Source organism: Calypte anna, chromosome 2 (genome assembly GCF_003957555.1).
Source record: "Calypte anna isolate BGI_N300 chromosome 2, bCalAnn1_v1.p, whole genome shotgun sequence".
NCBI lineage: Eukaryota > Metazoa > Chordata > Aves > Apodiformes > Trochilidae > Calypte > Calypte anna.
In genome coordinates, this window is record NC_044245.1 from 18,438,204 (window position 1) to 18,453,134 (window position 14,931).

General features: G+C 43.0%; 1 protein-coding gene across 1 annotated transcript; it reads right to left on the reverse strand.

The window, feature by feature from the left end:
• Positions 1 to 5,631: 5,631 nt before the first annotated feature.
• Positions 5,632 to 8,283, reverse strand: OTUD1 (OTU deubiquitinase 1). The gene has a single exon (XM_030445732.1). It carries the CDS (start codon positions 8,142 to 8,144, stop codon positions 6,825 to 6,827), a length of 1,320 nt encoding a protein of 439 aa, XP_030301592.1. The 5' UTR covers positions 8,145 to 8,283; the 3' UTR covers positions 5,632 to 6,824.
• Positions 8,284 to 14,931: the final 6,648 nt, after the last annotated feature.

The following is a 14,931-nucleotide window of genomic DNA, read 5'->3' on the forward strand; positions in this document are numbered from 1 at the left end:
CAGCTATTGCAGATTTTACAGGGCCTCTTTGGGGCAATTGCTGTAAAATAGTATCCAAAAGTGGAAACCTACGAGGAATCACATTGACAAAAATCTTTTACATGAATTCTTGCGAGTATATACAAAAGGGGAACTACCTAATTGAGAAAACATCCACAAATATTTACTTCCCGATAAATCAGATAAGCTACATGCCAAAAAAAAAGAAATTAAATGGAGATGAAGTTTTCAGATATCTGCAAAGCATGTGCTGTTAGTGATACTGCTTCTCATCAAAGTCCCAGTGGGACTGCAGCTTTGTTGTGCTAAATGCTCTACAGTATAAATGACAGTCCTTTAGCCAAGGAAACTTCTTTCTGTCCACTTTTGTGGGTAGAAATCTGAAGTAAAAGATCTTATTCTACATGTATTTGACTTACCACTTAAGGAAGGATGCAAGTCACGTGCCCAAACATTCCTTACATAAAACTAAAGATATTTTTTCACTGGATATTAGACATTGCAGGAAATAGATGAAAAAAGCAATTACTTCCTGGCTCCTCATAGCAGAATATTATTTTATAATTTACCATTACGAGTCTCCTGTCTCCATTTTCAGTTTAGCAAAACTGCAATATGTTGTGAGATAACAGTATTTCTTTATTAGGAAGAAATAACAACCACAAAAGCATTAATGCTTTTAGATCAGCAGTCACAACACTCATCTATAAGCTGCCATAATCATCTTTCAGAGCAAAAGAAGTCCTTCCACAGCTGCTTCATTTTGGGCACCACCATTCCTTCCAATTATACATAGGCAGCAAAACACCTATCAGCTCCTTAAGTCATTCAAACGTCTTATTTAATTAGGTTTTAGTTCACAATATAACTAGTTTCCAAGGTTAAACTCGAACAGGCAAATAATTGACAATCAACAGAAATTAAAATTAATTAAGAGACTGCAGGTAGGGCCTGCAGGAGTAATAGGAATTGTGTCAGTAATTAATGAAACAGTAATTTTGTCATTGTTTCTACCTTAAGCCACAATAGGCAAGGGCAGACCCTGTGAGGGAGCTGAAGTTTGGAAGGAAAGTAAACAAGTCACACACATCAGTTGCTTAATTGCTCAGTCAATGCTCAATCTTTAAGTCATACGGAAGTCAGGCAATTTAGATGTAAAATGTACTGCATTATTTATTTACAGAGGGAGTACATTTTGACCACAGGCTCTCTCTAAAAAAAAAATATCCAAAGCTCAGTTTGAGTTCCAAAGATCATGTTATTTCTAAAAGCAATCTTCTTCTGAAGTCTAAATTTCAGTACAACATCAGCAATGGGAAGTATTGCTCTTAGCCATATTAGGTTAAATTGACAGAGCTTACTAAATTCCAAATCCCACCCAGAGATCTGAAACCATGGCTTTTCTTGCCCAGAAACATTAGTTAGTTGAATAGCTGCTTTACACTTGGCAAAGAATAGAAGTTATATGCAGGAGAAATGTTGGATCCTCATACCCATAAAAATAATGTGCTCTAGATAATGAAATTATGGGTCAGCTGAAAAAATAAATGTATTCCAAGCATTACTGGTGTCACAAAAAGCTAATATGCCTTACACAATTTTTTAAATTGTTGGTCCTTGCAAACTGTTCTGATATTCAGCCCTGCCTTCGTGCACTGATATTTAGCAACACAAGTTTACAGGGCAAGAAAAATGCTGCATCTTTGACCATTAAATTCTGTTCAGTTTTATCCAAGATAAAGTGTTGCATGCCTTCTTTCATTGCCCCCCAGAAGCTTAGCAGGATAAGAAATTGGTTGCTAAACACCAACGAGCAATATGAAAGAGCGTGATGCACACTGTCACCAGAGCAGGGGCACAGGCCCAGTGCCCATCACAGTGTGTCAGGAGCTCCCCGCATTTGGGGTGTGGGTGAACACAGGAGATGACAGAGTGTAAGACAACCTGGGCTCCTTCACAACCATCTCCTGACTCCAGCTTAACCCCCAGCTACCCTCCTCTCCTGCACTAAACTTCTTCACAGCAGATACCACTCTGCAAAGCTTAACAACCATACCTTGTAGGAAGGACACAACCATTCATTTCCTACACCTTCCAGTAAACACTGCCAGAAACAAAATGTGTATTAAAAGCACAATGGTTTAAAAATACAAACTAAAAATTCAAAAATTAAGATCATGCAGGAAAGATTAGTTCTATGACAGTACATGGATCATGCTACCACAACTGCATGCTCACGTTTTCTTCAGAGAAGTCTAAGCTCACTCAGTAATCAAGACAAATGTAAGAAGAGATAGAGTAATAACCATTCATGCAACAGAAACCTGGTACTTGCAAGTGTTTGAATTCTACAGGTTTGCAGTTTGAATACTATGAATGAGTTTCCTTGTATAAAGAGTTTAAATACTAACTCCAGAAAAATTACGGAAATACAATATATTACTGCATTTCTATGGCTTTCTACCCAGTAATACAATAAGCTTGCATTTAAAAAACACAGTTTATAATTTAAAGCAGAACAGAAAATATGAAAGCTACCTTTTTTCGAAGTAAAATGCACATGTACGTGTTATAAATTACCCTGTATATTACTAAAACTTTCCACGTTTAGTTTTTTATGGTTCTTAAAAAAATCTTGATGACTACACCAAAACATCTGGCCACGCCAATGTTCTTTCAAATGGTTGCTCACAGCCTTTCTACATGCTGCACACTTTCACGAAACCATGGCAGTCAGAAATGGAACTGGTTTCAATACCAAAGCTGAGAGTTATTTTTAATTTTGCACCAACATGCTGGGAATACTTTGCAATGTCCATCGGTTAACTCTGAAATCTGTGTGAAAGAGCATAAGCAAAAAAAGGGTTAACATCAGGTACTCATCCCTGTTGTGAAATACCTGTCACTATTTTCTGCTTGGATTCAGAAGCCATGAATGTGCACACTGCTACACAATGAAACCAAAATTAGAATGTTATAAATGTTATACTCAAAAATCCTATCAACTAATTTGACATAATAAAAGCAGAAAAGAGAAACATTTGGATGTGCATGGTTTTGTACATGTACATGAAGTGTTGAAATGCACCTTTAGTTACAAGTGACAGGAATGGAACAGATTTATCTTGTACAATGTAATGTACCAGGCAAGTACAACAGGACAGATAAACCCAGTAGCTGGCATCTGGCAACTTTTATGCATCCTAAGTAAGTTACTAAGCACAAAGAGTCATTCATTGAACTTTCCAAAAAATAAAACTATTGACTGAGATAAAGAAAAACGACACTTAAACAAATCTCCCCATTCCCACTGGCCTACCATACTTATTTTGGGATGCATTCGTTGTACACACAAACCGATTCAGTTCTTGCAAACCTCGCTTTGTGTGACAGTCTGTTCAATACACATGGAAACTCTGACATCCATTGCATATTTAGTGACAATGACACAGTCTTGGCAACCTAAGAAACTCCTGAATGAAGCATCTGACACGTCTTTGATGCCCAGTCGTACCATAGTGAAGTGAAGATGGCATCACAAACTTCCATGTTGATGAGGACTCTGTGGGAGCAGACTCCAGTTCCCATTTGCTCAGTTTAGAATTAAAGCATTTTCTACCTGGCTTAAAGGATCACACAACCAAGCGGTGAAAATCAAGTTCTCTTGTGGTCAATAACAAAGAGTCTGTTCACCAAAGTCCCCAGACAAGTCTAAGGATTAGATGAGTTATGCAAGTGATTAGCCAAGGTTAAAGTAATTGGGCACTGAAACTATGTGCAAGGACAACATTTGTCCTTCCCACATTACAGGAATTCTTGAACAGGGGACAGTAAGGGAAAACTTGGATCTACTTGTGCTTTCGCTGAGGGAAAACGACAATGTTACAACCAGTTTTTAAAAGCTTTGCCCATATTAGGATCACTGCCTCTACAAAACCACTCCATAAAACTGGCCTTAATGCTACTCAGACAAAACACCACCATCTTGCATCTGAGCTCAGTCTCAGCTGAACTTTAAAAAACAGAGATATAAAAGTTTTTACTTTTCCATGTGCCTGAGATGTCTGATATGCCATTTTTTTCATTTACTTTTAGAACAGACACAGGATGTAATCCAAGCTAAAAGTACCCTGTTATATGCTCCAGCTATATACCCTCCATGTCTTCGCAAACTAGTTCAACAAGTAATGTTTGTGGGGTTTTTTTAGTTATCTACATGCACCTGTGACTTGCTAAGTAGCATCTAAATTGCTGAAGAACCCTGTGGGAATCTATCCCAGAGTTCTGGCACTGTTAATATTTAACACTACTCTTTTGTTGATACTATTGATACAAATATTATGTTGATTAACTCTGTCAGAGAGTAAATACATGAACTATAAGTTCTTCTTTACTTAGCTTACTCTGTGTTTCTCAGGCTTCTGCCATACAACACAAATGAAATTTGTAGTCACATTTCATGACACAGTTGAAAAGTATTTTTAAAAGACCTAAAAGAAATGCTTTTAAAACAAAGTTTGGAATTTTGGCAACTTAGAATAAATTCATCATATCCATCCTAAGTAGTTTGGATACAAAGTTTTTAATCAGTCAAGCACACCACTGGTACTTACTGATTCCACATTAACATTTTCTTGTTTTAGAGCCCTCTGAGGAGCCGTTTCTCCCATCAGTTATCTCTGTTCTTCATGAACACAGCCATTTCATCTTTGCCTTGCTCTCACCTTCAGAACTCCCTTTCCAGAGGCTCACTGAAGTTAAGCAAGACTAGGTTTTTTTCCACCATTATTTGAGCTTTAAAGAAAAAGCATGATCATGGATGAAGAAAATGGGGAAAAACATCATGGGTTTACCAGTATTTTGTAAATAAATTGTTTTGATGTACTTTGCATCATGTGAAACAGTACCAAATATACACACAACCCATCCTGCAGCTCTTTCTTGCAAGTGCTGTTACACTTCAGCTACTTACCTCATTTTTAATCCTAACTGTAACTCAGCACCCTTCTGCCATTTGAGGATGGCCTTCTAGTACTCCTAAGAGATTGGGAAAAGGTTTTATAAGTGCATGCACACAGACAGTACTGATAACAATTTGCAAGGCATTTCCATCTTGCAAGGGGAGCACAATGCTCTTATTTCCTTACATTTCCTGTATTCAGGTAACAAGAGGGTTGCTGAGGTATCACTGGTCACAAGGCAAACGTAAAACAAGTTTGGGACTGGCTGCAGAATAGAGACTCCCAGATACTGAAGTCCAAGCCCAAGTGCGCACAGCCCAGCAGAGACCCGATTTATCACAAGCCCTGGCATCACCATCCTAGGTACTCTGCTTGGGAACCTCTCTTCTAAGGCTTATTAATATAAAAAAATATAAATATTAATATTCTCATTGGAATCTCTTACAGTTACAGAAGAATTGAAGGTATTTCATTGTCTTTAAATGCTTGCATTTCTTTCACATATTTACAGGCACCAAAATTATCAGTGGCTCACACTAGTAAAGTACCGTGCCCCTTTTTCCCACCTTGTAACTGGGGAAACTGAGGCAGAAAAGCAACAAAGGGTTTCAGGAACCCACTTGCAGTTCAACACACCAGGAATGCAAAGGGCAGAAAATAAGAACACAAATAAAATTATATTCTTTATTCATTCCATTTTAGCTGTGAATATTCCTATTATACAAATACCGTATAAATTCCAAAATCACAATATATTACAAAATAAAAAAAGTACAAACTGCATTACTTAATAAATATATCTAACAAGTTAATCAGAAAGAGACAGAATTTAGTTTGGAAACATTTAAGTGTTTGACCCAGCAAACTATACAAAACTCAATTTAAATACTTTTTTTCTTTTAAACCATAAAGTAGAATACCACTCCTGATTAGAAAATAATGTCAAGTGAATAAAATGTTGTGATCAGATAACGATTTGTTGGTGCAACACCAGTGCCAAAAAAGAAGCTTATACAAAAGATACCATAACCCCAGAAACAGGAACACAAACACTGAGGTGCAGTCAAGGCAATTATTGCCAAAGCAGGAGACTATTATCTAGTCACAACATTCTATTGCAAGTTAATGTTCTGTTATTAGAGATAAATAATATAAATGGAACAGAGGGCGAGCTAACCAGGCAACACAAGGCCAGTTTACTCAAAACAATAATTAAATACAGAAGAGTCAATTGCTCCCTGTACTCCCTATGTGTAGCTGCATTCCAACTGGCTCAAAGGACCTGTTCTGTGCTCCAGGCAGAGAAAGCAACTGCTTTGAAAAGCAGTCTGTTCATACATTGCTGCACTTCTACAAAAAACATTGTTTTAGTTTTGCAAAAAGGTACCCACGGTGCTTTCATCTATTAGGGAGGGTCATTTTGACATCAATATCATTTGGTAAAAATATAAGGTTTATGGGTAAAAAACACAGCAAAAAATAGCTGTTACATCATAAGCCTTATTTACAAAAACTCATTACAAACTTTTTTGGCTGTACAGCTGAAAAGCCAGATACTAATGTAAGATGTGGAAGATGGAGGTAACATTTTAAAAATATTGTGCAAAAAATACATTCTTATAGAAAATAGACAGTGGAGAGGGGAGACACAAACATACATGGAGAATCTGCTTGCAAATAATCCGAGGCTAAGTTTTTACAACAAAATATTACACATACGTTTTTATCTATCCCCCACAATCTACAGTCCTCTCAGTCTGGGGTGCCGCTGCTTCATTAAGGATTAAGGCATCACCATCACAGCCAGCACACGTTCTGTCTCTGTCCCTGCAGCAAAGCTCCCAGCCTGCGGCCCAGGTTGTCTCAAGAGCAGGCATTCTGCTCAATGTACATCTTGGACAACGACACTGCCATGGACTTGGCCAACTCCTCATCCCGTCTGCGCTGTACCTGAGTCTGTCTGCACCACGCCTCGTACTCTGGGTTGGGGCACATACGGTCCAGCACAGCATCGTAGTGCCCATTGCTAAGCCAGCTCAGCCAGATACTGGGCCGTGTCGGGTCCTCGGGCCCCAGGTAGTGAACCATGGTGGAAACGGTGGGGCTCTCGGGCCGGCCGCCCGTGGTGAGATGGATGTTTACGTTCAGCATTTGCCCCATAGCCAGCAGCTCCGGATAGCCAGCCCAGGCCCCGTCTTGGGCAGCGCCGATGAGGAACTCTCCCACGTCTCCCTCGATGATAGGGTTGAAGTGGTCCAAGTGGTCGGCGATGTAGTGCACCGTCTGCTCGCGGAGCTCGCTGTGCAGCCGCTGGTCCCCGTACACCGCCTTGCAGACGGCGCGGTAGAGGCAGTTCCCGTCGGGGATGATGTGGAAGCGGAACCGGCCCTTCTGCCGCAGGTACTTGTCTTGCTTCTCCACCTCGGCCAGGTACAGGGCCAACTTCTCGCTGCGCTCCGGCCTGCCGCTCGTCACCCGGCGCCCATCGGCACCCCCTCCCTCCTGCTCCTCCTCGCCGGGTGAGGAGCAGGCGGCGGGCTGTGCCTGACTGCCGCTCCTATCCGCGGGGCGACAGCCGGTGACCACCAGCCCCGTCTGGGCGCCGGCGGCCGCGGCCTGCAGCGCCTGGCAGTGCTCGCCGAGGCGCAGGCTGCGGTTGCTGGGCTCCTCGGCGGGCGCCGGCAGAGCTGCGGCCTCGCCGTCCCCCCCGGCCTGCCGCACACTCTCCAGGATGCCCTCCAGCCAGGCGCGGCTGCGCGGCGAGGCCGGCACCAGCTCGCCGGGGGCCTCGGCTCGTTGCACGATGCGGATGGGGACGATCCGCTCCAGCGGCCTGCGGCGGCTGACGGTGACCTGGGCGCAGGAGCTGTACTGCGGGACGCCCGCCGACCGGCTACCGGGTCCGGCCGCGGGGCCGCTCGGCATCACCTCCAGGCAAGAGGAGAAGGCGGGCATGGCGGCGGCGCTGCTGCTTCCCGCTCCGGGAGCGAAGCTGTCCTTGGCGGTGTTCTCGGCGGACTGGCTCGGGCCCGAAGGGTCGGCGGCACTCACTACCTCCGCGGAGGCGGGTGCCGGCGACAAGGAGACCTTGAAGACACCGGCGGCGCTCGGCGGAGCTGCGGCTGCTGCTGCGGCCGTCCCGCCCGCCGGGTAAGGGGTGATCACAGAGCCGTAGAGCTGCATCCTCGGCTCCCCGCGGGCGGCGCTTTATAGGCGGCGCCGGGGCGGGGAGCGGCGGCGGGGGCCGCGCTGGGGCTGCCGGAGAGGATGAGCCGCCCGGGTAAAAATAAACAAGGGCATCGCCCCCCCGCTGCCGCCGCCACCGCCCCGCCCCTGCTCGGCCCCGCTGCCTGCTCGGCCCCGCGGCGGCGACAATTCCGACTGCGCCACCAGCGCCGCGCGGCCCCGCCGCCGCTCACCGCGGCCCAGCCCGGTCCTGCCCCCGCGCCAGCGAACGCGCGCGGCAGCAGCGTTCCGGCCCTTCTGGAAGGTGCTGGAGGGCGGGCGCGGGGCGGGGCGGCGCCGCCCCGTGTTTACCTCAGGGCCGAGGCACGCTGGAATGCGCGGGGGGCGGGTTCTGGGGGCTTGACCTTTGCGGGGCGCCGCTCTGCTCCGCCCCCGGCGGAAGGGCTCGGGCAGGTTTTTGCTGAGCGGTACCGGCCGGGCGCGACGAGTGGTGTGCAGGGGAGGTGGGTTGGCCTGGGCCGCTGTCTGGGGCCGATTTCCTTGGTCTGCTTCGGGTGTCGGTGCTCGGCAAGCTGCCGTCCGTAGCCGAGGCTGTGAGGGGGTTGCGCGCAGGGGCCGTGTCCGGGGAGAGGCGCGGGAAGGCCGGTGCGGGGGGGTAGGCGCTGCACGGTAACTGGTGCTGCACGGGGCTGGGTGCTTCCTGTGAAACTGTTTGTGGGAAGCGTTGAGGAATCTTCAGAAGAGGGAAAACTGCATTGGGTGAGCTCTGGGGCCGACCTGGGAAGCGCCACAGCTTCCAGGAAGTTAGGCAGGGCTCACAGAAAGTAGCCAGATCGGTTTCTCACGAGGCCATTTGTCAGTCTTGATTTTTATACTTGACTATAAAGAATAAATTACCGAAGCTGTTCTATCTCCAGTAGACCGATGCTATGTTGTCTCCATGCTCTTGATGAGAAGGAATGAGGGTTCTTCCTGCATATAATCAATTTTCTGATTCATAATTTGCAGCTGGGGTAGAAATAATACTCATTAGTTTTATCTCAGTCACTGGCACATATTGGTATTTGTTGACCTGTAATTCTCCTTTGGAAAATGTAGTGCATGCGTACATAAAAAAGTATGATGTAAATGATGACGTAACAACAGGAGAGACAGGATTTAAAATACAGGTCTCAAGAATCATTGATAGATTGTTTATTAGTGGTTGTAGTGGCTTAAAATTTAAACCATGTTTTAGCCTTAGCTGTGGTGTAAAGTCGTATATAACCCTTTGTCCATGAATGATGATGGTTTCTGTTCACACTGACTGATACAGGAATGCTGACCAAGAAGCACCTGTTTACACTGGGATCCAATGTTAATACATTTATTTCTATCAAAATGAAAAAAACCAAAACAAAGGGTACTGGTATATGTAATTTCAAAGTGATATTTTAAATATTTTTCTGGTTTCTGTCCCATAGCTTCCAATATCTGGAAAAGTCTTAGTAATCCAAGCAGACTACAGAACTCCTAAAAACCAACCAAATAAAAAATTGGATATGCTGAAAAAAATAGTTTCCTTGTTCCATTTATGCTAATTTAAAAGACATAACTAAGAGGATCACTTGCAACAAAAATAATTGTTTCTCTAAAACCTTAGATGCCTTTGTATCCAGGTCCCTGGATTTATTTCTGGTTTTCTATCTCTGCAGCTAATTCCAGGGCTACAAGCAATGCAATATGGAATTTCATTTTCTTTATGCAGATGACATCTTCTGAGCCTGTCAGCTAACTTGCATGTTGAAGGGAAAATGCTGAAATCCTTCATGTTACAAACGGTATATTTCAGGGAACAGATTTTGCATCCACCTTACTTTTTTAGTCTGGGTAAAACAGCAGCTAATTCCATGAATTATTTGGGACCTTCTAACAAAAATCTACAGAGTCTATATTTTCAAAATCACTGCTTCCAAAGTTGAAATACAAGAGGTGTATCAGATACAAATCAAAGCCCAAATACTTTGACTTACCTACTACAGCTAGAAAGTTGCTGTCTTTGGAACAAATGGTGATGGACATTTGCCAGGACCATGTCTGGCAGTCTGTTAGAGGGGGATAAGGTATTACAACTGCTCTGAAATTACAGAGTGACTCGTGTATTTCAGAATGTTCAGAACTTTGTATTAAATATAGCTTGTAAGATCATTCAGAGAGTCCTTATTTTTTAACTAATCATTGCTTAGGAATATATACTGATCAAATGGTGCTAAATTGAAATCTCTCTTCCTTGAAATTAAATGTTGGAACAGAGGAAAGATTCCTGTTTAATTTTACTTCTCAGTCAAACTTGACAAAGCGTATTTCCAAGTTAAAATGTGTTCTAGTATTTTCACAGGTTATTTAATGTAAAATCACTGGAAGTTGCCCCCTCTTAGGGGATTTTAAATGTGTCAGTAGCTGTTCCTTGTGGGTTTGTTCATTATTATAATCAAGATGAACATTACTTGATGCCCACTACCAGCCCTTCAACTTTCTTTTTTTTTTTTTAACTCTTGGTTGCTCTGGGTTTTTTTGTTTAAAAGCAGTACATCAGTAGTTTTGCTTATTGTATTGTTCTGCTTGCCAGTAAATACCAGAGCTGACTCAAGTATGGTGGGTTTCAAGTCTCAAATACTCTGGTGACATAGAGAGTCAGCTCTTTCTGTATGAGAATAGTAAATGGATCCAGCAGAATAATAATAACGATGATGATAATAGTCTGGACTTCTGCAAGGCCTTTGACACAGTTAGAAAGATACAGATTTGATGACTGCCCGGTGGATAAAGAACTGGCTGGATGGTTGCATCCAGAGGGTAGTGGTCAACAGCTCAAAGTCCTGATGGAGACCAGTGACAAGTGGTGTCCCTCAAGGGTCCATACTGGGACCTGTAGGATCATAGAAAGTTGGGGGTTGGAAGGGACCTCAAAATATCGTCTAATCCAAACCCCCTGCCAGGACAGGGTCACCTACAGCAGGTCACACAGGAATGTGTCCAGGTGTGTTTTTAATGTCTCCATGAAGGAGCCTTCACAACCTCCCTGGGCAGCCTGTTCCAGTGCTCTGTCACCCTCACAGTAAAAAAAATTCTTCCTAATATTTATACAGAACCACCTATGCTTCAGTTTATAACCATTGCCCCATGTCCCATTGTTAGCCACCCCTGAGGAAAGCTTATCAACATCGTAGACAGCAGGATCAAGTGCACCATCAGAAAGTTTGCAGATGACACCAAGCTGAGTGGTGCTCTCTATAAGCCAGAGGGATGGGATGCCATCCAGAAGGACCTGGAGAAACTGAAGAGATGGGCCCAAGTGACCCTCATGAGGTTCAATAAGACCAAGTGCAGAGTCCTGCACCTGGGTCGAAGCAATCTGCACTGTTAAGTGCAGTGTTAAGTACTGGTTTGGGGATGAGCTTTTAGAAAGCATCCCTGCAGAAAAGGACTTAGGGATGCTGGTGGATGAAAAGCTGGACATGAGACAACTTGCACACTTGCAGCCCAGAAAGCCAGTCACATTCTGAGCTGTATCAGAAGCATCATGGATGGTGGATCAAGAGAGATGATTCTGCCACTTTGCTGGAGTAAGACCTCACCTGGAGTATCGTGTCCAACTCGAGCCCTCAACACAGAAAGGACATGGGACCTGATGGAGCAGGTCCAAAGGAGGGCTACAAAAATGATCAGAGGGCTGGAACACTTCTACAAGGAGAGGCTGAAGGAGCTGGGGTTGTTCAGCCTGGGGAAAAGAAGGCCCCAGGAAGACCTAATGAGTGACCTTCCACTGTCTGAAGGGGACTTACAGGAAGGCTGGAATGGGACTGTTTGCAAGGGCTTGTAGCAATTGGATGAGGGGCAATGGTTTTAAATTACAGTAGATTTAGATTGGATGTTAGAAAAAAATACTTTACCATGAGGGTAGTGAAAAAATGGACCAGGCTGCCCAGGGAGGTAGTTGAGGTCTCATCTTTGAAAATATCCAAGGTGTGGCTTGACAAGGCTCTGAGGAACCTGATCTGGTTGAGCGTGTCCCTGCTCACTGCAGGGGGGTTGGGCTAGATGACCTTTAGAGGTCCCTTCTAACCTAAATTATTCTACGATTCTAAGAGCACTTCTGTCATAATATGATTCTACAAGTGAATGATGCATTTTGAATACTCAGTATCGCAGTGTTATTTCAACCAGGATACTGCAGAAATTCCCTCTAATGAGTGTTCTGCCTCTTCAAAGCGATCAGTTACTTGAAACAGTGGTACATTAGTGGATGGGCAGCTGTTTAATTCTGATTGTTAGTTACAATGAGTTACAATGCTTGTGCTTCATTTGAGGAAGGACTCATATATTATGTGTGCCCAAGTTAACCATAGTGTTTGTGTTCTGATGCTCTGCTGTATCATATTCTGGATAAGAAACTTGTTTACCTCTGAACAAATACCAAGGAGTACCCTGAAATACATGCTAAATATGCCAGCATTTTTTGGTAAAGCTAGCAGTTACATTGTTCTTTTATACTCTTTGCATGTATCAGCAGATGAAATGCCTTTCCTATTTTTTTGGTTAAAATGCACCTAGCAAGCTTCCTAACGAGGTTAAAATACAACCAAAATCTGTTACTAGGTAACAGAGAGACACAACAAACATTTACACCACTGTGTCAGTGTTATTAGTATAATGCTTTTAACATTTATTAGCTCCTATGTGAAGTAAATGGAAAGAAAAGCTCACCTTGGTGTGTTTTACCTGCGTTATTAAATACCAACAATGTACTGTAACCAACATTTTCCATAACTGAGCACCCAGAGTTAGTCACACGTACTTGGACTGGGTGGAATCCAGTCTTTCTGGATGATGGTTGAAAAAATTCCCATTGAACCTCTGCAGCACAAGGGTTTCACGGCTGTAGTTTTCAGTTTTCATACTAGCAGTTTCCAGAAGTCAATACTTACCTAAAGGGCAATTTTTTCAGGTGTCTGACATCTGTGTTTAGGAAGGATGTCCTAAACCATGGTCTGCTCCAGACAGGAACATTCAAGTGCGATTAATACAATTCTTGTGAGAAAGAAATTTCAGGGATGAATTTGAGTGTCTTCAATGCCAAGGTGTCTGTGAAAGCCAGGGCCACATTATGGGGCCTCCAGTGCCCAGAAAATGGGGCTTTGCTGCTTCTCTGAGCTGCACATAGAGCTGCTGTTGACTCCAGGGGAAAAAAAAAAAAAAAATCAAACTTTGCTTTAGTGTGGCCTGGATAAAACACAACACACAGATTGATTGCTTTCAGAATATTCCTGGATTTGTCACTTTTGCCTGCATGTAGAGGCCTCACAGATACTAGAGGGTTTGGAAGCAAAAAGAACACAAAATTGAGATGCCTTTCACTGTCTTTCATGTTTTAATGTTCCTGGGCTTCTGTTTCATTCATTACAGAGTAATGCACAGTCCTTTGGTAATACAGAATAGATCTGAAAACAGTTTCTGTAGTAATAAAGCATAAGCAGCTACTGTAGTTAAAGTTTCTACTGACATGACTGTTATCACTGGCTATGCTGCACATTCCAGGAATTGTTTAGATTGTTTAGAAGGCAAACCATGATCACAAAAACAGCTGTGGAATAACAGTGGTATTCACTGACGTAAAACTAGATGCCTGAGAGTGGAACTACTTTTAACTTTAATGTGTAGTAGATACATCATTGACATGGAAGGAACAAATAAATTACATCACCAGGAACAGTTGTTAGTGAAGATAGGAGGAGTAGTTAGTTTAAATAACGTATTGAATGACACTGAATAAGCGTTTCCACTGCTTTTTTTTTTTTTTAATCCACCATAAGAGCTCTTCAGCCAAAGATATTTCTCTCTAAAGTATTTAATGAACTAATAGCTCTTTGTACATAATCGGAAAATGAAATATTTGTTTCTTATTAATAATTTGAAGTGGTATATCAAGGACAAAGTTTAAAGATTAACAGAAAATGGAAATAAGGATCTTCCAATATAGGCAAGAAATGCAGGTAAACTGGAACTAGAAGGAACTTCCTGAATCATGAGTTTTATCCTGTGCTGCCTGCAAGTGATCCTATCATATGTCATATCATTCATTTCATAAAATTATCAAGTTACGGGCAACTTATTCAGGGTATAGTTAATGAACCTGTAAAGATGTCACGAGCCAGCAGTACTGCCAAAAGAAGGAATTCAGCTTTTCAGGAATTCTTTTTTTCAGCTTTTTCCTACTCCCAGTCTCTTCTGAAGGCCAGCTTTTTTATGATGGCTTCAGTGTTGGTATTAACTAGACTGCCTGCTTCATCCAGCCCTACATGTACCACTATCAAAAAGGAAAGTGTATCCACAGTTACCTCTGAAGTGTGAATATGCTGTATAAAACAAGGGTTGTGCCTTAGAGAGCTTTGCTTCACAGTTTGTTGTTCAGCTTCTGCTATACTGTCATGTTAAAATCTTATTAAAATCTTATTTGCTGTGCACTCATCATTAGAGATATAACCCACGCTATGACATCATGTGGCAAGAGTATGTGGGGAAAGGGCTGTTGGTGACAAATATAGACCTGTGCTCATATCTCAAGGAGTCAGGTCATATCTCACTTGATAAGTGAGTCCCTAAATGTGAGTGATGACGCAGGTCAGGTCTCTTCATTTCTACTCAGAAGTGTGGGTGGCATTTGTGGTGGTCGTTGTGCATGGAGCTCTAAAATTCTCCCATTTAAAAAATTGGATTTACAATGCTCTTTCCTTTGAAAAAAAAA